This window comes from Lytechinus variegatus, chromosome 2, assembly GCF_018143015.1.
Source record: "Lytechinus variegatus isolate NC3 chromosome 2, Lvar_3.0, whole genome shotgun sequence".
NCBI lineage: Eukaryota > Metazoa > Echinodermata > Echinoidea > Temnopleuroida > Toxopneustidae > Lytechinus > Lytechinus variegatus.
In genome coordinates, this window is record NC_054741.1 from 18,934,597 (window position 1) to 18,958,681 (window position 24,085).

The 24,085-nt window shown below is 35.1% G+C and overlaps 1 protein-coding gene across 1 annotated transcript; it reads right to left on the minus strand.

Annotated features, from left to right (window-relative positions):
- Positions 1 to 1,923: 1,923 nt before the first annotated feature.
- Positions 1,924 to 23,327, minus strand: LOC121407498 (cleft lip and palate transmembrane protein 1-like protein). The gene is made up of 15 exons (XM_041598606.1): positions 23,272 to 23,327; positions 15,865 to 16,069; positions 15,226 to 15,329; positions 14,582 to 14,768; positions 9,804 to 9,931; positions 8,986 to 9,058; positions 8,270 to 8,387; positions 7,757 to 7,851; positions 7,065 to 7,149; positions 6,496 to 6,599; positions 5,031 to 5,230; positions 4,460 to 4,550; positions 3,109 to 3,153; positions 2,775 to 2,890; positions 1,924 to 2,151 (listed from the first exon to the last, which is right to left on the minus strand). Exons 2-15 carry the CDS (start codon positions 16,039 to 16,041, stop codon positions 2,067 to 2,069), a joined length of 1,608 nt encoding a protein of 535 aa, XP_041454540.1. The 5' UTR covers positions 16,042 to 16,069; positions 23,272 to 23,327; the 3' UTR covers positions 1,924 to 2,066.
- Positions 23,328 to 24,085: the final 758 nt, after the last annotated feature.

Sequence of the window (24,085 nt, forward strand, 5' to 3'; positions counted from 1 at the left end):
TTGTCGGATGCGACAAGTTGTCGGATCTGACAACTTTCCCTGATTTTGATTGGCTGAGAAGCAAAGCTACTATGGTAGCCATCGGATAAAATGTCCGACAAGTCATTTCATGAAATGCTCCCCTGGTTTACAAAAAGAAAAAAAAATCAATATACCTGTATTACAGAGAATCAAATCATGATGGTAAATTCACTAATGCCCCCCAAAAAACAATCTATTAAAAAAATTGCTGTATTACTTTGTTATAATTATTCCATGAGGATTTGCCCATAATTAATGCCCTGAAAAATAACTGGACAATACAATACCCAATGGTTATAAATTCACAACAAAATTCTATGTCACATTATTGGCATGGGAGTGATTGGAATAACCACTGTCCTCAGCATATGCAGCGAGTTTGTATGACATTTTGTCCCTCAGGGGGGGGGGGCTGAGATGACCCACTCACATAGGCTGCTGTACAAAATTCATAAGGGTGGGGGGGGTACAAGCTCCCTCCATAGTAAAAACAACTATAGCAAGACTTGCAACAGTATCTGGGGGCTCAATCAGCCCCAAGTCTTTTTAGGGTAAAAACAAAATAAACAAGAGACAGAATCAAAGCCAAGGGTATATTACTGATCAGTCACATGCATCTGACATATTAATATTCCCTCTGACAAGACTGACACTATTAATTAATATCTGAAATATTTGTAACCATTCCAATAAACCAGATTCCAATGATAAATGTTGCATGAAAATATCCATTCAACAACATTACCATTCACTTTTGAATGATATTTTGCTCTGTGAACAACAAATGCATTTATAGGAAGTAAACAAACTATCAAAAGAGAGGCACCACTTGTGATTATGCATAAACAAATGAATGTGACCAACATGTAATTTCCTGAATGTGAACTGCTTGTCTGAAATATTGAAATATTTGGTGCATACACCTTTTCCTCATTCCTTGTCATAAAAAAAGAGTTGAGTTTAATTAAAAAAAAGAGTTGTGATTGAATCAAATCAATCTAAATACTGGTAAGCTAGGTAAGCTAACAGCACCATAATTCATCTCGAATTCACTGTCCTTTGCAAACAAAAGGAGCATTCTGATTGAATTCAACAAATGCATTTTAGAAAATGAATTTTGATGTGGCTGGCTTTCCATATTTGAGATAACTTTTGATAAGGTCCAGGTTTCACAATACATGGCAAGAAAATAATCTAATCAGATCACTGTCAAAAGCATAGTTATCTGAACATGGTAAAACTGACAGAATGAAATTGAGAATAGCCCACCATACTAAATTAACCTGACCAGAAAAATGAAAAAAAATGAAGAAAAACAAGCATCAGAGGAGTGTGAGATTTTGAAGAATTAGGACTATAAATCTGAACAAATTTAAAGGACAAGTCCACCCCAACAAAAACTTGATTTGAATAAAAAGAGAAAAATTCAACAAGCATAACACTGAAAATTTCATCAAAATCGGATGTAAAATAAGAAAGTTATGACATTTTAAAATTTCGCTTCATTTCACAAAACAGTTGTATGCACATCTCGGTTGGTATGCAAATGAGGAAGTGATGACATCACTCACTCTTTCTTTTTAATTTATTATATGAAATATGAAATATTTTTGATTTTCTCGTCATTATCATGTGAAATGAAGTTTCATTCCTCCCTGAACACATGGAATTTTACTATTTTAAAATTTTGTGCTTCAGGCAAGGAGGTCCTAATCATCAAATTTGTAAAAATTGAAATATTGTATAATTCAAACAATAAAAAACAATAGAAATGAGTGAGTGACATCATCGACTCTCTCATTTGGTTGTAACTAGCTCGTTCATATAACTATTTTATTAAAAATAAGTGAAACTTTGAAATGTCATAACTTTATTTTACATACAATTTTGATGAAATTTTCAGCATTGTGCTTGTCTGAATTTTCTCTAATGATTCAAATCGACATTTTTCTGAGGTGGACTTGACCTTTAAATGTTCCCAGTTGTAATCCACTCACAAATTGGCAATAATGTGATGCATACTGAAATATTCTCTGCATATAATCTCAGTCAGTATGTTCTTTCCCCTTCTTCTCATCTTCATATGAAACTCCGTACTCATTGGCTCGAGTTTTATCAACCGGGTACAACCTGTGTCAAGAAATAATGATACAAATATGTTTGATAGACTGTAATCAATAATCATCTCCGTACTTCATTTGTGAGATAAAGAAAGCACAACAATGATGATATCATCATAATCATCAATCATCATCATCACCATCATCATCACCATAATAAAAGAATAATGATAACAATGCAAATCTGAAAGAAGAAAGCAGTATAACTATTATCAATATCCATTTTGTGTGAATCTTCCCCATTAAAATGGGGGGTTTTTTTTATCGAAAACAGCCTGAGTGAATAAACAATTTGTTAAGAATTCATCAACGATATTGATAGGTTTATCTTTCTTATAATCAAAGAAAAATGTATTGCTTTTCAGCATGAAGGAAAACTGGTGCATTTGCAAAGTACAAATGTAACCTTGGTAATTCATTTAGACTTTGATTATTCCCATCAATGAAAGATATTTTCATTAACATTTTCTAACAAGGGTAAAGATAAATTTAATAATAGTAATGTTAGTGTTACAGTCATCTTTGGCCAACTTCAAGTAAAATTAGGCAAAAATGCAAATGCAAAACTTCACATTCAGCAACAGTGAAAGATAACAAGAAAGAATGTTGAAATAAATAGAATACCACACTCACCATCTTTGATAGAGGTAAATAACAAATACAACGTCGTCACGGAAACATGCAACACGGTGGGCTGTCGGCATGGTGATAATGAATGCAAATACATCATCTATGAAAGTGTTGAATGCCTGTGAAAAAAAAATATAGGAAAAAAAATAGGAGAAAGGTATTGAAAAGTGTTTCAATCATATTACTTATGAAACTCTTCACTTCTCTTATATTATCAGTGAAATTTTCCATCATCAATATCATCATCATCAGTACACATGAACATCAACTTCACCACCTCCACCGTCCTCCTCCTCATCATAACTGAAGATGTTTGCCAAGTAAGGTGAGGACTTACCTTATACATAAATGCTCTCCAGGGCAGATGTGCAACTGACTTTAACTGTAATAAAAGAATAATTTCATTTTAAAGTATATATATTTTAATACATACGTTGCAGTATTTTGAATTGCATATTCTCAAAAAGAATGGGCATTATCATAACATACATTTATTTACTGTGGTATGAATGTTTATTACTGAGGAATGAATGTAAAAGTGATGAAATAAAATTCCACATGTGATGATTAAGAGGGGCCTATACAGTGCGTATCAAAAAAAAGTTTACACTTAAGAAAAATCCTGTAAAATTATATATTTGTAAAATCCTGAAGATTTTTCCACATTTTAACATTGGTACAGATCCATTTAATCAAATGACGATATAACTGTCGAAACATATTTCCGCTTGAGTGAGCACCACTTACTTTGAAAAGTTAGTGAAAAATGATTTGCGCAGAACTTTGAAATAGTTATGCATATAAAAGTAGACCTTAATCATGAAGAACACATGGAATTCAGCTAGTAAAACTGATTTGAAGATCTCTTTAACCTTTTAACCTGTTTCCTTTCCCACAACTCTTCGAGGAGTGCATTGCTCCCCACCCAACTCCCCCACACACCGAGGCCATCGTGACGATATTTGCTTTACACTGAGCTGTGAATTACATGAAATAACTTAGGCTTGATTTTCATTGTGTTAATCATTTTCAAGCTTGGGAAAAGTGTGGAGAAACAAGTATTAAATGAAAAATGAAATGTAAACCCACTTTAAATGATAAAAACTTAGTGAAAAAATGCTGGAGATGTCTGATATAAACTTTTGTTCAGATTCAGTTGTGTCCTCAGATCCAGCTGGCACAAAAATGGTAAAGGTTGTGCTTACTAAGTGTTGAAATTTCAATTTGGGTGGAAAATTGTTACAAAATGGTTGAATGTATCCGTTTTATTTCAATTGACTGAAAGTGCAAGGGAAATGTATGAGAAATGTTTCGCAAGGTAAGTTTGATTTCGCCCTTTCCCCTGACACAGCATGAAAACAAGCATTTCTGAGCAAACAGATTTCTGCAAACTTTACAAAAATGGACAGTGCTCACTCAAGTGTAACATTCTCTCAAAACTTTTACTTTCATTTGATAGATGAGACCCAAACCCGAGATTACATGTCAAAAAATTACCCACATGTTGCATATTTATTAATTCCCAGAGCTTTTTCAAAGTGTAAACTTTTTTTGATATGCACTCTATATGATCTTCTTTGACCAAATAAAAGCAAATAGTCGGAAGGCATTTTCAATATTCTTATAAATAACGATAATATAAATATATCTTTTGAGATATTAATTTCAAAGCACATACATTTATTTACCTTATAATTGACAAAGAGCTGAGGTAACATGAACAAGAATCCAAATGCATAGACTCCATTCACAAGACCGTTAATAAGCCATGAATACCAGCTGCAAAAAATAATAAGCAACAAATCAGTAGTCTCAACTAATAACATAGTTAACAACAAAGCCTCGATGAATAACAAACAAATATCAAACAGATAAGATGGAGGGTGGACCATTAGTCAGCTTTGGTTTTAAATATATGAAAATATTGTCAGTGAGCACATGAAATATTCAAATCTTGGTAAAGTACTCAAGTAAAATGACACATATCGAGATTAACACATTTTTTTAACAGCATATACTAATACCTTTTTTTTTTAATTTGCAACTTTGTTCATTGTTAAAAAAATGTTCTTTTATCAATGTAACTCTTTGTTTGATCATTTGTAAAAATTGTTTAATTTCTTTTATTGTAATCCTTTATGTTTGGAAATGGGATCAATAAAATAAACTTGGGGCAGGGGAATTCTCAATGAGTTAAAGGACAAATGAATATTCCTTTAATATCAAACATTATAACAATTTTTTTGTTGAGGATCTTACCTTTTATGAGGGACGTATACAAGTGAGTAGATAGCTCCTATAACACATAGAGGATAGAGTAGATACGAGAGGTATTTCATAGCAGTGGTATCAAACTCAGCTGTTGCTTTCTCAGAGTCTGTAGCTGTACCAAACGTAAAGCTAGGTCTCCAACCTTCAAAGCTTATACTGACTTTAAAGGCTTTCTTCACTTTCCAAACCTAAATATGGTGAAAAGAAAAAAAAGTGCAATGATCATCAAATCACTTAATGCTACATAAAATTGAAAAACAATTCTTTCTCAACTAATGCTCAATCTTTTTCATCTATTCTTGCTTCACTTCACCAAGTGCTAAAGCCATAATAATTTAAAGGAAAATGAAACCTTTGGAACAAGAAACCTTGTGTAAAAACAAAATAAAAATCAAAGAAGCAAATCAACAAAAGTTTGAGAAAAATCAAATAATGAGAAAGTTATGAGCATTTGAATATTGCAATCACTAATGCTATGGAGATCCTCCCATTGACTATGGGACAAAATGTATGATGTTACTTGTGAACAACTCTCCCATTACTTTAGTATATATTTCACTTAAACTTATCACATCTATCAGTAGATCATGTATTCTTTGTATAGGAGGGCATGTAATACAGATTTTAAAAGATTACATTATGGATAAAGGGTTTGTATCACCATAAGAAAGCAAAAAGAGACATTTTGGGGGTATTTTATAGTCCATCAAAGGGAAAGATATTCACATGTGACATCACACATCTTTGTTGCATTGCCAATTGACTCATACCAAATTGAATATAAATGTTAAAAGCTATTCCTTGTATCTTACACATAACATAGGATTTGTATATTGCATAATGTGCAAATATCATAAACAAATTAACCATCATAAACATGTGCTCTTGATTCATGTATCCAGTGAACATCATTTCATTGATAGTCATTGTCATTTTAAACATTAATTGCAAAGAATTCTTTATCTTTATCCAAAAATTGGCAACAGGATTACAATCTGACATAATGTGAACAAAAGTTTATTTTGGTTAACAGAACATGTACAAGATATGTTATTTAAACAACATAAATTAAATCTAAAGGGCCAAATCTAAAGGCTATTAAAATGCAATAGTAAATGCATGGGCACAATATCGGATAGAGCTTAAGTTCAAGCATTGTCTATTGCTTCCTTTAAATTTCACTTTTACCAACAGGGCGCAATGAGGGTTCATGCGCAAGTCTGCTCAGTATTTTCCTCATGCCAATAAGGTGAGTTATCTGAATAAAATAATTCATGAACATCATTATTTAAGAAAAAATAATCCAAACTCTTGGTTCACAGTGAATGAGGGGTGGATAGACAAGTGATTTTCAAACATAATGAATGCTCATTAATTTAGACTTCTATTCTTGCAGTGAAGGGTAGTGTGAACTACAATTATACTACCAGAGAGGCAAAGTAGGTCATCTTACCTCAATAACAGCTCCAATACCACAGGGTATCAAGACCAAGAGACTGGTATTCTCATTTTGTAAGTAGAGAAAGACAATGATCTGACTGACACACCGCCATGTAACTGGGGATTACACACAAAAACAAAATAAAAACAATTATTGGTAAAGTATAGTGTGAAAAAAATCAAATAATTGCAAAATTCAAAGCATTTTTTCAGACAATTAATAAAAACATGTGTTATTTGCATCTTCAAAGTCAATCTTTGCATAGGTCAAGTAGATTTATGTGGTTTCAAGACATTTGACTTACCTTTATGCAGATTCTATTGTATAGGTAAAATAAAGTTATGGTTTTTATTTTCATATTCATGGTTGATCAATAAAACAAATTGATTATCATGGTCATACTGAACAAGTATTTTTCTTCTCTTATCAATAGAAAGGCACAGTATATTTTCAATTTGAATAATACACATTCAAAAATTTTAAATGTCTGTACTTTAATAACAATAGTTCCAACATTTTTGTGAATACTGTATTAAGGTATAAATGTAGGAAGTAAAAACCAAGCCTCTTGAAATTCTTACCTGTTCTTATAGAAAGGCCAACCATACTATTTCTTGCCCTCCAGTAAGAAATGTCATTCTTAAAGGCTAAGAAATCAAACAGGATCTGAAAAGATAAAAAGGTGACTGGGAGAATTAATAAAGGTAATATCCAATCAATCCATAATTTATCTCGTGAAATACACGATGACAAGGAAAGTGAAAATTTGGATTTAAAAAATAGAAACTTGGTACTTGTGCTGAATAGTTTTTTTTTACACAATTACATGCAATTTATATTGTAAATACAACCAGTAAATAATCATCATTATCATTCTAATCTGTATTGGAAACACTGCTAGAAAACTGCATTATTACACTCATCAGTGAACTGCACTTGGTATAAATTTTATTGTCGGTAAATAAAGAGAGCGTTGTGGCCCAGAGGATTAGTCTTCGGACTTTGAAACAGATGGTCATGGGTTCGAATCCCAGCCATGGCGTAATTTCCTTCAGCAAGAAATTCGTCCACGTTGTGCTGCACTCGACCCAGGTGAGGTAAGTGGGGTACCTGGCAGGAATTTATTCCTTGAAATGCCACCGTGCTGTAAAAGGCTGCGGGGCTAAAGCCAGGGTAATAATATCCAATGAAGCGCATAGGGACGCATTTGGCAGTGATGTGCGCTATATAAGCATGTTGGTATTATTATCAAAGAGATATGTAGGATACTCACATGAAAGAAGGATACAAATATTGTTGCCATTAGAAGTACGAGATTTGTGTCTGTGAATATCGACTTAACCTCCTCTGTATCCTTTTCTGTGAAACCTAAATGATAATTTTCAAGAGAGAGAGAGAGGAGTGTATAGTAAAGAAACAAGCTACCATAAAAACATGCAGAGAGAAAAGAAGAGGGGAATAACAGAGAGACAAAGAAGAGCCACAGGTATAGTTACATAGCTATATCATGGGACAAAAACAGAGAGAAGACGAGGACACATGCAAAGAAAGAGAGAGAGTGAGAGTAGAAATCTAAGAGAAGAAACTATCAAAGAAACAGGAAGAGGATTAACAAAAATAGCTGTACGAAATATCATCAGACATAAAAAAGGATAGCGTAAAAAATCTGACAGAATTTGAAAAACATAAAAAAACGAAATACACGTAGATTGATAAAAACAGAGAAACAAACAAGAAAAGAGAGATAGATTCGCAGATAAAACATAAGAAATAAATGATTACTCACCTAACTGATACATGGTACTCATCCCTTCTTCTAGACTGCCAAATAATCTAAGCTGACCAATAGATATTGGGCTGTATTCTATGGTCAATGGCATTTCTTTACAAGTAGAATTGATGGGCTGGATAAACAAAGCATGACAGATTTTTCAAGGAATGATTATCATATCAATTATCAATGTCATTGGCAAGTACAAATGTTAGAAAAGATGTGACATGATTATTAATAATATCTATTTCAATATACAAGGATGGCTTGCAGTTCTGGTAATATGAATATATTATATTTACATTTTCATTTGAAGGATGACAAAGTGGGACATGATTGAAGTTCGATAAGCCCTTGTGGCTTTTGGTGTTTCTACCGCATGTACTACAACTTTCTCTCTTTTCCATTTTTAATTTTTTTTTATATTAAAGTGACATATATTCTTACTTATGATTTGATGTTTATTTGTTTTTAATTTGAATATGGAAATAAATGAAATGAAATGAATAAAGTAAGAAATCTAAAATGCAAGTTTATTATTAAGTATGCTATTCCATGTATGGTAAAAGAAATCTTCTACATGACTGAGTGATATTCAGGTCAAAAACTTATTAAATTTATTAAATTGTATTTATAATCTATGACTGAACAGACTTGATGGTCTGAGAGTGGTGATCATATCTTTCAAAATGACTCAAATTATCATAATATCTAACAGTCAATATATCTACCTGCAGATCTTTCAGCTTTTCAGCCATCTTATGTAAGTACAAAATAGGAAGATAGTCACCTTTAGGTGTCAATCTGAAAATCAAACAAAGGACCAAATACATATTTTAATGATATGAATAAACTGGCTTAATTTCATTGCCTATAGCACACTGAAAGAGAGGAGGACAGGAAAATGAAGCAAAAATAACATTTGAAAATAAAAAACAAACATGATACATAAATATATTTGGAAGGTTTTCCAAGGATGATATAAGCTAACAAAATGTCCCAGGTGGGTGTTTCATAAAGCTGCTCGTAAAGTTACGAACGACTTTACGCACGACTGGTGACCTTTCTTGTGCCACACTATCCCTATGTAACTCATTTAGCACCTAAGATCATGTTCCAGTCGTGCGTAAAGTTGTGCGCAACTTTACGAACAGCTTCATGAAACACCCACCAGGCTTACAAAGAGTTACGATTTATCCAATCAATCGTAACTCTAAGGAAATCCATCAGTGTCATCATTTTATGCAGGAAGTTTGTAAAATGTCCTTTGTAAACAAAAGGAGAACACACCAAATTGTAAAGAAATCAATGAATTTATGGATATACATTCATATCTGGAAAATTGTTTGAACAAAAATGCATTTTATAGGATGACTTTGCTGGCTTTCCATAGTTGCAATTGAGCGGATCAATCGCAACTCTTTGTAAGAATAGCCCCAGGTGTTTATGTCATTTCCTGAATTCAAACAGGAAGCTTGATGGTAATATCATTACTGATTTATCTATATTGAAGGTTCAATTATTTAATAACGTTCACAAATTGATATACCTGATATATCTGTAGATATCTGCAGGAATCTGCATTCTATGGAACACAAATGGTTCTTCTAATACTCTGAGCTCAATTCTAGGCTTCCAATGTGCTATAGGTACGACCGATTGTTCCAGAGAATCATTCTGAAATAAAAACATCATTATTATGAATACATTATCACACACTGCATGCTTCCCATGCCTTCTCTCATCTTCATCTTACTCATACTTTTCTTCTTTTTTCCCCTTAACCTCTTCCTAATTACAAAAAAAAAGAAACAAAAACACTTGTGTCCAAAATTGTGTGTTGCACATGAAAAATTCATGATTTTCATATTGTTTCATGAAATGTCTTTAAGTTCCTGATAGGCTATCCCCGGGGGGGTGGCCACTTACATTGACGAGTGGATGCCATACGCGACCAAAAAAACACGTAAAAAGGATGTCTTTTTAACGATAGGGCACGTTACGTACGTAACGTGATAAAGGTGTAAAAAACACAAAAATAATGAAAAAAGGGTATCTATTTCGCTAGGAAAATTACGTGTTTAGGGTCGAATTTGTGGGGATGATAAAACAAAATTAAAATGTTTTATAAAGGATGTCCTTTTTGCCCCAACACTTCATGTTTAGAGTCCGATTTGCGCGAGGTGTAGAAGGTGGGGTCGTACTAAACCAAGTAAGGTAAAGCCGACGACCGAAGGACCCGTAACAATAAAACATTTTTGTACTTGTTTAGGGGTTCATTTCAGGGAATATTTGCAAAGAGTATCGTTTTGTTTCCAATACTTGTTAAGGGTAGAGTTTCACATGCCAATACTTGTTAAGGGGTGCATTTTCAGAATATGGAAATTACGTGTTTAGGGTGCTTTTCGAGACCTCATGGTCGTGCATGGTATTCACTCGTGAAAGGAAGTGGCCCCCCCGGGTGGCTATCAAAATATCGGATCTACACACATAGTCAGGGGGTATTTCACAAAGATTTTCATATGACTTAGAGTCTCACTTAAATACCTTGTTGCATGTGGTATAAAAGGCATGAAAGTATTGGTCACATCATGCAAAGAGGATGCGCACTTCTGCGTATTGATCAATTAGATTGCACATTGCATATCATGTACGCAACAATATTTAACCCATCTAGGCCAGGGTATTATGGGAGTTCATATGGCGGGGGGCCCAGGGCCAGGGCCCCCCCCCCCTTGAGATCTCAGCCGTCGACCACGCAATCGTGCCGAAAATTGGCATCCCAGTTGCCTGGGACATAATCTACAAAATTGTATAGATATTTATTTCATGCGAATATCTATTAAGTGATTATGCTAATTTATATGTAATTAGTATGCGAAATTATACTTTTCCTCTAATTCCCTAAATAAAGCTCCAAATGTACTTATTTTTGGTATAGGAACTCTTTGTGGTGTTCTTAGCAAGTGTACATTAAAAACAATGCGATATCATATCATTTTCTAATGTATTATATTGTTTTTAGCAATTTCTTATGTATTTCTGTGTTTTTTGTCCTTTTGTTTTTCATTGTGTTTTCAATGAAATTGTTGGGGACTCTTCTGAGATCATAAAAAGCATTAAATAAATACATTTAGACCAGCAAAACCTAAAATAATCATACATTTATGAATTTTGGTTGAAAACACAATTTGCATTGACTTTGTACACGAAACCACGTTTTTGAGCAATATTTGGTCTGACATGCACTTACATAATGATGTGTAATTTCGGAACCATGTACCCGGGTGACGCAAAATTGGTCTCAAAACTTGCGCAAGACTTGTAAAAAGTAAAAATTCAGCGAGCAGCGCGGTCAAAAAATTTCACGCGACGAAAATATCGTCCAATTCTTCGAGGGAGGAGGCCTCGGAGGCCCCCCCCCCTGCGGCCTAGATAGGGTTAAGTGTGACCTAAGTCATACTCAAATCTTTGTGAAACACCCCCGAGGTCAAGGAAAATGCCTGGTCACACCGCCCGCGCGTTGTTGGAGCGGTCATGGAGCGGGGAGACAAAAATCATCCCCGCTCGCTACCTTTCACCATTTTCGATTTCGATTGTTTTGTTTTTTCTCTCCCAATTTTGTGAGCGAAATTCGACCCTTTCTCCCTACCGCTCCATGACTGCTCCAATAACGCTCGGGCAGTGTGACCACGCCTAAAAGAAGGAAAGGATTTCAAAAAGCGTGGTGCCAAGCATCATCACAAGGTTCGACAAAACGTGCAAGATTCCATCGGAATATGCAAATAGATATTTCTGACATGAATTAGCCCTAGAAACATTTAGAGAGTGATCAGAGGGGAAAAGGAGACCAAATAGGGATCTGGGGCGGTATTCTGAGGTCATTTTATCTTTAAAATATTTCATTTTATCTCTTAAAATAAAATTGGTATTCTGAGATGACATTTTATCTCTCAGATAAAAATTTGGAATTTTATCTCGCTTATAAATTTTATCTTGCGTATCTACAGATTATACGCAATAGAACAATGCCAGCGTAGACATACCCATCACGCATCTGGCCATTGCAACACGGATAATGTGCTTGTGCCCATGTTGCTTTGAAGAAAAAATAAAAATAAACTTAAAAGAGGGGAGGGGCTATTTTATCTCCACGACGTTGATTTCATCAGTATTTCTAGGTGAATTAACTCCAAATGTTGACGTGAAAATTAAGAAAAATTATATATTTATTGAGAATAACACCTTAACGTTATTCCTGTACAATCATGAAGTATTTCATAAGACTATTCTTGACTAATATTGTCTTTGAAATGATGCTTGAAAAGATGCGATATAGACTTCGAAATCTTTTTTTAGAGTATTGTCATTTTATAAAAAAAAATCTCTGCAAAGACGCGCAAGCGTATAGTGCAAGCGTATTTGAAGTCAATTAATTGATGCATTCTCACTCCTTTGCCACACCTCCTGGTGGAATGGATTTCCATTGGTTGAGTGATATGAGAGAGCTATAAAAGCGCGTTTCTAATTGGATATTGATTTAAAAATAGGTGTGTCTTACAAATATAAAATGAAGATAAAACTGTTCTCAGAATAGGGGAAGGCGGGGTAAGTTGTGACAGTTTTTGCTTTTTGCATGTTAGAATTGATATGATTAATAATCTTGTCGAAATAAGTACCTTGCCTTGAAATTTAATTCTTCTGAAATATTTTCCACCTATATATAACTTTCTATCCCCACACTGAAAGTCATCGTGACCTTTGAAAAAAACGATGTCAAATGGCTCAACTTGCCCCATATATGGGGTAAGTTTGAGCCACCTTCTGGGGTAAGTTGAGCCACAAAAACTATGTACAAAATGTATGGGGAGAACCAGCATGTCAATTTTTTGTTTAAAGTCTTTTCACTTGCTAATTCTCTATAAATACTAACATCCTGTAAAAGGAAAAGAGCAGTCATGTAAATTTGCTCCTTTCAGCCTGCTTTTCAATCGATTTTTATGTTTGTTTGTTTTTTAAGATACATTACCATAGGAATTACCATGGCTCAACTTGCCCCATGCTGTTTGGCTCAACTTACCCCAGTCCGAACTTAGTGCGATAATTTTGTATCCACACATTTATTATGGATCCATCATATAAAAGACTATGACAAGAATGAAGATCCATACCTGGACTAATAATGTTGTTATCATGTCTTTATTATATTTAAAGACATGTGTGTTTATAAAGCACTTATCTATTTCACACTCTTTTTTACTTTTTTGGCTGAAATTCATATTTTTCCCTCCAAAAAACTACTTTTTGTTTCAAAGTTGGAAACAATGTGGTGGGGTTAGGGGTTATGATATGGGTCATCAATACATGACACCACCACAATGTCTGACTCATTCATTATTGGCCTGGGGCTGGTGGCTCAACTTGCCCCTATGCTCAACTTACCCCGCCTTCCCCTACCGATCCGGAGAGATTTTAAGGGTATTTTATCTCTCTGATTTTAACAGAGATAAAATATTTCATTTTATCAGAGATGAAATGGATCTCAGAATACCACCCCTGATTTTTGTGTGTGTATGCAGCCTTTCTATGCTCCAGGTATGTGCACATTTTAAATCATTAAATGTTTATTTTATCATTAAACTTTGGTATACATTTTGTGCTTTGAATTATGAAAATCGGAAAAGCGTATTTACTTAATGATAGTCCAATATGACATAATCCCGGGGGATACTTAGTATAAACGTAGAATACCTATGAGCCGTTGTCGAGACCCCGTTTTCAACGTAAATGTCCATTCCAAAGCATCACCAATTTAGAAACCCATGGAAATTCCTATTTTTTCCGTTCTGGAGATCCTCAAATTTGCGGTTCCTCGTTTCAGTGTGCGCCCATCATGAACAACATTGATGAAAATGATCAATCGAAAAACCAGCTTATTTACCGTATATTAAAAAATGTCTAATGCTGATGCGCGTTTTTGTCACAGTGCACGAATTGTCGCCTGTTCCATGGTTATCCACACTATTATATTCATGAGTCCACTTTTTAAACAGTGGACTCCTAAATAAAATAAATGACAACTGGTGTCAATTTTGCACAATGACAAAAGCACGCATCAGCATTAGACATTTCTAATATATGCGGTAAATAAGCGTAATTCATATAGTAAATCTGCATAAAAACCATAAGATTAACCGAAGATTTTAAAAACGACCTTTGTGAATTCAGACCATTGTCTCTCGATCTGCTGTGCCTTATTAATAACAGAAAATTAGTCTCCTTCCCAGTATGCAGCAATTTATCTAATGAATATAACCCTAGACTGACCTGAGGCTTGCTATCACCAAGTAGATTAAATGCTTCCATCTTAGGAGGAGAGTATTTGGTGAGAGATGAGGTTTGATATGCGGCCATGCTTGCATCTAATCTAGCTGTACTTGAAACCTGAAGGTACACATGGATATACAGTGTGCCATTCTTCCGAGTCCTTGCTGGCAGGGAGATATTCACTGTCCTGGTTATATTAAAAGTAAAATAGAAAAATCCAAGAAAATAAGTAAATGGAAAATATATGGGGATGGAAAAGAGACACAAGGGCAAAGAAAATATGACCACCCCCCCCAAAAAAAAAGATGAACTTTTGTTGTGTAAGATTCACTATATCTACTCTTCAATTCTTTCTCTTTATTATTATCATTATTCATATTTTTGCTTATTTTGATCTTTGATGAATCAATAAACACACTTGAAGAGACAATCATAATGAAAATAGAAAGAGGAATGAGCGGAAAGTGGAAAGGCATCGACGAGGGGAAGGGGGTCATTAGGAGAGAAAGAGAAGTGTATTGGCAGCACATCAAGCACATTTAGGCATTTCAACCTCCCCCCCCCCCTGATGAAAAAAAAAGTTATTGAAAAATTATTAAACAAATTGCATTTTTTTTATTCAATAGTTTTGAATGGATACCCACCATGTCTGGTCCTCTGATATATTGAATTCTTTAACATGTAAAATTTCTGTGAGCTGACTTTCTTGAGGATGCTTTAACTTGCTCTGTGATGAATATAATCTCAGCTATGAAAGAAAGAAAGAAAGAAACACACACGTAAAAACAGGAGCTGTGGCTTACTCACAAAATCACAAATTAATAAACTTTATATGAAAAAAAACATGATTTTAATATTCTCAATTAAATTATTTTGAGGTATCTGCCTGTAAAATAAAACAAGAAATAATGATCAACTCCTTGGTATCAATTGATTTCCGCATAAACTGATTGCATTATGAAATTGCTGCTATTTCAACTTGATCTCTCTTACATGTTTGAATGTTTGCACCTAAGGGGAAAAAAATCCAATCTTATTTATTTTATGTCAATCTTTTGAATTCCAAAGTCATAAAGAAATATGTTCAAAGTATATTTATAATCTATCATTAAGTGTGAGTTGTGCAAAACTGCAAACTATCATTTTTTCAAGGTTCAATTTGAGGACTCAACATCTAGTATAACACAGATTTATAATGTTTAGAAAATTATTGATCATGGATGGGGACACAAGAGGGGGAGGGGCATTGAGAGAAGAATTTTCAAAAAATGTAGTCTTCTTACCTGCAAAGGCATATTTCCTTGATTTCCTTGGTGTCTTGCAAGGCACTTATTAGCATCCTTGATGATATTGCATTGAGGTGGGTTGAAGAGATAATACATGGTGTAAACCATATTGCACAGATATCCCAACACAAGAAGGATGACTACATTGTTGACAAATGACCCGATGGATGGCATGGTGATGAAAGGTGACTTGTTGATTGCACTGTCAGAAACAAAATGTTCAAAAGTTGAGAAAAATACAGATTACTAAAACATAGAGTCAAATCAAATTGCAGAAAATTGTTTTCATCTCAAAATTCTTGATCAGAATTATTCTAGCTGTCACTGGAAGATGTACTCCTTGCAGTAATCACATGCAATAAGCATTTTTTTTTCCAAGAGAAGCAGCAAAGGGTAATCAGTAGGCTGAACAAATATAATTTTGCTGCCAAGGGCAACATCGTCAATGAAGAAACTCTTCTCAAATGAAATCAGTTTACATGACCATGCAGAGAAAATAGCATTAAAGGACAAGTCCACCCCAACAAAAACTTGATTTGAATAAAAAGAGAAAAATTCAACAAGCATAAGACTGAAAATGTCATTAAAATCGGATGTAAAATAAGAAAGTTATGACATTTTAAAGTTTCGCTTTATTTCACAAAACAGTTATATGCAGTGTGCACATCTCGGTCAGTATGCAAAGGAGGGAACTGATGACATCACTCACTCACTATTTCTTTCGTATTTTATAGAAATATTTTGATTTACTCATCATTGTCATGTGAAATGAAGTTTCATTCCTCCTTGAACACATGAAATTCCATTATTTTAACATTTTGTGCTTCAGGCAAGGAGGTCCTTATCATCAAATTCGTAAAAATTGAAATATTGTATTATTCAAACAATAAAAAACACAAAAGAAATAGTGAGTGAGTGACATCGACTCCCTCATTTGGATGTAACTGGCTCGTTCATATAACTATTTTGTTAGAAATTAAGCGAAAATTTGAAATGTCATAACTTTCTTATGCTACATCCGATTTTGATGAAATTTTCAGCATTGTGCTTGTCTGATTTTTCTCTATTGATTCAAATCAACATTTTTCTGAGGTAGACTTGACATTTAAATAACAAAGTGTAACTAAGGCAAGCACATAATACACCCTGTAACGCAGAATATGGAGTTATTGGTACAGCAAGAAAAGTGGAAGGTAGCGACTTCACCTTCTGACCTCAAAATCAATAGAATTCCTGGGATCCATGCTGGTATCATACACACAAATTATATGAGCCGAGGTAAACTTAAACTGGAGTTATCACATTTACAAGGACTTTAGGAGGGTAAGATTAAAACATGTCACTGTGACCTTGACCTTTTGACCTCAAAATCAATAGGCTTCCTGGGATCGATGCTAGTGTCATACACACCAAATTATTTGAGCCTAGCTTAATTTAAACTAAAGTTATCACGTTTACAAGGAAAAGTTAACGGACAGACACCGAGCGTGATACCATAATCCATATACATCCCGTAGAACGGGCATATACCGGTAATAAAAATCATCCATATCAAATTCGGGCTCACACTCCAAGATTAATTTGAAACATTCTTAAGTAAACTGAATTCACGAGAGGAAAATGCATCACTATTGCGCACACACATTGTGCTTCTTTTGTTTAGAGATAATATGGAAACAGAATAAAACTTATTGTTGTGTCATGACAAAAGTCACACAAAACTGACAACGTTAGACAAGATTATTTTTCCACAGGCCACATAACATATCCATATAACATCACTCATCCTATGAACGAAGTTATCCTACATTAATTAAATCCTGTATGCGGATTGGTTTAAATAGCATCATGTGACCAAACATATTCTCATTATTTTGCGATGATGTCAAAAATGAAAAGCCCACCGAAGAAAATGTGCTATTCCGTGACGTCAATGATGGAATAGTCGACTATTCCATCATTGATTTCACAGATCATGCAATTTGTCGGGCGCATCGGTCAGCGAGTTGACTCTACTGGGCAAGTCCCGTGAAAGGACGACGCAGGCACAAATCCGCGTTCCGCTGAGTGCATGGTTTCAGAAAAAGTAAATCAGCCTGCGCAGCGCCAGTAGAGGCGCACGGCCAATATGGGAGACTCTCTCCAATAAGGGAGACAAACTCCCATATTATAGACTTGCTTTGCAAAAGAACAAAAGAAACAACACCAACCAAAGCATGATTTTTTCCACCCATACTTTTGTCCCACTGAGGTCAGAAGCCCATTTGTTTTGTGTGTGGATGACAACAAAAATCCTTATAAAAACAAAAGTAGACGGTGAATTTTTAAAGTAGACGGTGAAAAGGGGTAATATTTCATGAGGAATCTGCTTATCACATTTTTATCTGCCACCAAGGTAATCCTTTTTAAGCAAATGTAAACAAAGAAAATTGGTCTCCCAAACTGGAGACTGTCTCTGAAATTGGATACCCAAATTCTTTATAAAAGTCTCTGATATTGGAGATAGTCTCTGATATTGGAGATAATCTCTCTCATGGGAGACAGTCTCCAATAATGGCCGTGCGCCTCTACTGAGAGCATTATCTATATATATATGTAAGTTCAGATTAGGATAAGATGAACTATATGTGTACAAGAGTAGATAAACTATTTTTCTACCTTATTCAGTTATTAAATGTAGGATATAGATCTAAAACAAAAATACCAGGCCTATTTCGAATTCGACTATAGAAAAAATTATTCATCCTCGGTTGTACTACTCCTAGTACCAATGAGGTCCAAACATTACATGTATGGACCTCATAGGCGACATCAGTGGAATTGCGGGGTAGAAATCTTTGAGTACAGGATATTTCGATATTATTTCACAAGTACGCTCTCTATTTCTTTTTTTGGCCAATATTATAATTAAGGATCGTAAATTCATTGTAAGCAACAAAAATAAAATGAAAGATATTAAGGGAAACTTACATTTTGACGACTTTTTCCTGATTTTCTTGGCAGTTGCTCTTCACTTCTGACTCGCGATCGAAGCTGTTATGCAGATCACGTGATACGCTTTCTCGTCAGGTGATCGGTTGGTTATTCTTTTCGCCAGACGTTGATAATGATATATTTCATAACGCTAGCATTCATCGCAAATTCAGGTGAAAGCGATTGGAGTTAACAGCGCAAGCTTTAAATTTTTCAAAAAATAAAGTTTAATTTATTGCATAAGTTTCGCGCCGGACATGAAGGATCATTTGGTCCCATATTGGCGTAATGCATAACAACGGGGGGGGGGGGTGTCCCTACCACTTCAACGACTATAGCCAGAAATTATGATTTTTTTTTCTCTCCTAGCTTTTTTAACCAAAATACCCCCCCCCCAAAAAAAAGGGAACTAGTGTTAAAGAGAAAGAGAATTATGATAGAGGAACACAAAATACTTTATTTTTTCAGCTTTTATTTATTCGACTTATAATCCCATAATCAAATATTAAATGGGGCTTCCACAGTTTTTTAAGCCCGGGGGCCACTTACATGAGTGGATACCATATGCGCGACCAAAAAAAAAAAACTTTTTCACTATAGGGCACGTTACGTACGTAACGTGATAAGGGTGTCAAAAACACAAAAATAATGAAAAAGGGGTATATCTATTTCGCTAGGAAAATTACGTGTTTAGGGTCGAATTTGAGGGGATGATAAAACAAGATTAAAATGTTTTATAAAGGATGTCCTTGTTTTCCCCAACACCTCGTGTTTAGAGTCCAATTTGCGCAAGGTGTAGAAGCTAGGTGGGGTCGTGCTAAGCCAATTAAAGGTAAAAAAGCCGAAGACCGAAGGACCCGTAACAATAAACATTCCTGTACTTGTGCATTTCAGGGAATATTTAAAGAGTATCGTTTTGTTTCCAATTCTTGTCAAGGGTACGGTACACGTCAATACTTGTTAAGGGGTGCATTTTCAGAATCAGGAAATTACATGTTTAGGGTGCTTTTTGAGACCCCATGATCGCGCATGGTATCCACTCGTGAATGGAAGTGGCCCCCGGCTTTTAAAGTCAATTCATAAAAATATTCCTCCTCGGGATTTGAGCTTTCTTTCATGAAATATCAATCTTTTTCGCGATTACCAAAAATACTTAAAATGTCATTTTTTAAAATCTTTGTATAAAGCTTTAGCTCATGCGTTGCGCCTGCAATATTTTAATGTTGAGATACAACTTTATGCTTTAATGAATTCCTAAAAACACTAAATTCTCAGATCATTTGTCGCAATCGAATGATTGGAAATGAATGATTAATAAGTTTCATGAATAATGTTTAAAATGCGTCTCTCTATAAGTTTTGAATATTTAAAAAAAATGTCAGCTCGTGCTTTTTGCTCGCAATATTTTGATTAGTAAGAAGTTCTTGTATATGCGAGTTTGATAGATAAATAAATAGAGAGAGAGGGGGAGGGTCCCTCAGCTACTTGTCCTCGCTTATTCCAGTTTTTTTTATTATGCTCGTACGTGTTGTGAGGTTTTCAAAGTCTTCTTTTTCTCACCCTTTTTATTGTCTCGGAGCTTCCCTCTATTTCTTTGCTACGATGTATAGCCCTTCTTACTTGTTTCAATTCTTTTATGTTCTCATTTCACTGAAAACATAATTATTAAACTGACGTAGAAGACTTTACAACAAAATTTTGATATTGTTTTTTCTTGTTTGTTTGGCTTTCTTTTTTCTTCTCCTCATTTCTTGTTTTTTTTTCTTCTTAGTTTCCTTTTCCTTATTTTCTCTTATTTCATTTCATGAGGCATCCGCCAACTTATATACAACAACAAACATATTTAGAGGCCGATATCCAGTGAGGGGCGTGGTGGTATGCCCCTCTAAAAAAGGAGAAAATAGAAAGGAAAAAAAGAAGGGAAGGGGAAAAAATAAGAAAAAAGAAAGACAATGATGGCAATGATGATGATGATGAAATTATCTTGGTGAAGATGATAGTGGTGGTGATGGTGGCGGTGATGGTGGCGGTGATGATGATGATAATGATAATGATGGTGGTAGTGGTGATGAAGATGAGAATGAAGTTGGTGACGATGCTATGATGATGATGACGAGATGTAATTTTGTTACGTTGTCTTAAAAAAATAATAGTGCACAGGCGAAATCATTTAAAGTTTATTATGAAAATAGCAGAAAAAAATAATTTGAAAAATTGTACCGTTGCGTATCCAGTGGAAAATCCATCCCCCACCAAAAAAGAAAAAAAAGTGAGATTTTGTTTTGTTATTTGTGACGGCGTAGGTCTATGCGAGCAGCTATGCATGGGATGGGAAAAAAAGTAAATGAAATGTCAAGAAATACATGATAATGACTTTTATTGTACATTCAGTATATCAGTAGATAACTTCATACTCTTTCCAAAAAAGAAAAAAGTCGGTATATTATGGACCATCAAACATGGGCAGTTGCTCTATGCAACTGCTCGTGTGTAGCGGTAAGTTATTCACTGATCTACATAATTCATGCGGCGCACGGCGCGTGCGCAATGTTTAATAATTATTGCTGTGAACACAATGAATGTCATCAAAAACATAATCTCACAGATCAAATAATGCCAGCTCGACGCGCAAAATCAGAAAAAATATATATTTTCTGCCCTGATAATTTGGTAACCTTATAACCTAACCCAATTTCTAAGTATTTTAAACATAAACAGGATAACTACAGACAATGATTTAAATTAACTTTATATTCTTTTGCGAAAATGAATATGAAGGACAGCTTTTTGATAAAGAACACAGTTTTAGAGTGTTAGAGCGCGATTTATACCTACAACCGCTAAATCCTGTCACTGTCGGTATGAAGCAGTGATTCCATCAGCTTACGGTAATAATTTTTGCAACATGGGCGCCAGTCCGAGAAACAGACAGGCATTTGCCCAAACGGACAACATCTCAACCTCTGCTCATTTCTTTTTGCACGGGCACATAAATCTCGACGTAACCCATCACATTTCTCCCTATTTTCTCCTCCCTTTTATTTTCCATTAATTTTTCTTTCGTTCACTTTTTTCTGTCTTCTTTCCCCAATTTTTTTTACCCATCACATTTCTCCCTATTTTCTCTTCCCTTTTATTTTCCATTAATTTTTCTTTCTTTCACTTTTTTCTGTCCTCTTTTCCGCTTCTATTTTTGTTCTCGTCTCACCGCTTTTCCTCATCCCCAGCCTCCGACGCCCGTGCAGATTCGCAAACAATATCAAGAGTATGTCTACTTGCAAGGGCGGAAATCTCTCCCCAAAGGTAGGGGGACCAGGGGCTGGAAAATTTGACAAACAAACAAAAAAAAGGTTTATCACCCCCTAAAGAAGGTCATCTTAACCAAAAGAAATTTGACAAGCAAACAAGCAAAAAAAGGGGGCATCCCAAAAGTAAGATCGTCTCTTCCAAATGTTTTATTTCGATTTTGAATGAAATGACCAAAAATAGTAGGGGGATATTTCATAATGTGCCCCCTACTATTTTGGGTGAGGGGTACATGTCCCCCGGCCCTGGGATTTGCACCCATGTGGGTGGGGGTGTTGCGCCTCCCTATCGGGATCATATCACAGCGAGTATACACTCTTCCATATGGAAGAGTGTTTACTCTCTGTGATTTCGATCTCACACATATGAAAAAAAATAGAACAGCTCAGCCTTGATCACAGGCCAAAATGCCTAACGATTTCTCCGCGGCATTAACAACTCTCGTAAGGGCGCTCCATTTATAAATAGAGTTGCATGAACAGCTGTCAATGGCGACAGAATCGTAGGCAGAATTGTTGCCAGTAGCGTGGGAATTTGGCAGAAAATTCAAGAAAAGAACCGGTGAGTACCGATTTAAGAGTAATTATATATTCATTAACGTTTATTGAATCATAAGAATAAAGATTTTTTACGGAAAGAAAGCTTAGTTCTAAGCTAGGGCTGCCCAAATGCGCGTGAGTGGAGTCCCAGTTTCTTAACACGGGTAAGTATTGCGGTGTCGCCTAGAGTGGGTTGTACTGGCCAAATTACAATTTTCCCCTCGGGAAAAAGAGTAATGCTAGTCCAACCTCGGATGAATAATTCCCCCTATACTTACTCAAAGCCTGGTATATCTGTATAATGTCCGCCTAGTATTTCACGGACGTCGGACGAGTCCTGGGTTAAGAATGAGTGGTCCTCGCCTATATTATCATTGTCATGCAATTGCCAGCACGAATACAAGCACGTGGGACACCGATCTACGGTACTCAAAAATTTAACCGAGGAAAAATAAGCAAAAAAATAATAATTTCGATCAATGCAAGAAATGTATGCAGGCCCTAACGTTAGATCTATACTTCCATTATTTTTTTTTAAATCCTGTTTAAAATATATTGAAAAAATATTTACCCAGAAGTTACTTACATTACAGCAAAGGAAAGGCAAAGCCGGTGTCAGATTTCGTGGGGACGTCATTCACACGTAAAGCTCTCAGGCATGAGGGCCGGCCGGTCCCGGTCCGACGTACGTCCCTTGCCTGGCGGCGCGCCCTACAAGTGGGCCAATAATTTATTTTTTCTCTCTCTATATTTCACCTGAAATGATTTAAGAGGAAGTGGAAAAATATTAATATCGACATACCGTACTTGGCACATAAAAGTATCCATGGCATTCCATCCAGCTCGCGGATGGCCCAGGCTGGAGATATTTATATCAAAATCGGATAACAAAATAAACGATTTTTTTTTATTTTAAAGATTTGTATTATTCCGGTTAAGTTCTAGGTATAATGTCTTCATACTATTCATTAGGTAGAATGTAAAAATGCAATGAAAACAGACGTGCGCCCCCCTCTTTTGAAAATAAGACATTTTTGTTTTTGCTTGCAATTTTTTCACATCAGACGAAATATCCTCCACAAAATTCCCCCCCCCCCTTTTGAAAAATCCTGGGTACGCCGCTGCCACCTAATGAATATTCTGACGATGTGCATTGTTTTCACAAAATAGTAATAAACTTGCCCCCCCCCCCTGAGATTTGGTGTGCCCCCCCCCCAGAAAAAAATTGGCAGAGCACAAAAAAAGGGAGAAAGAAGAATAGAAAAAAATGAAAAGAAGAAAGACAGAAGAAAAAAGGAGTGGAAAGTAAGAGGAGGAAGACGAGTGAATGAAATAATGTGAGGGGATTAAAGACTTGCAAAAAAAATCTTTCATGTTAGTGTTACTATATAAAATTTTTG

What these genes read in the sequence shown, in the direction of transcription:
- LOC121407498 (XM_041598606.1), bottom strand. Translation starts at nt 16,041, where the DNA reads ATGCCATCCATCGGGTCATTTGTCAACAATGTAGTCATCCTTCTTGTG. An exon ending in ATATCAGAGGACCAGACATG is followed by an intron (nt 14,769 to 15,225) that starts GTGGGTATCCAT and finishes TAATATAACCAG; the next exon opens with GACAGTGAATATCTCCCTGC. An exon ending in GGAGAGCATTTATGTATAAG is followed by an intron (nt 2,891 to 3,108) that starts GTAAGTCCTCAC and finishes TTTTTTTCACAG; the next exon opens with GCATTCAACACTTTCATAGA.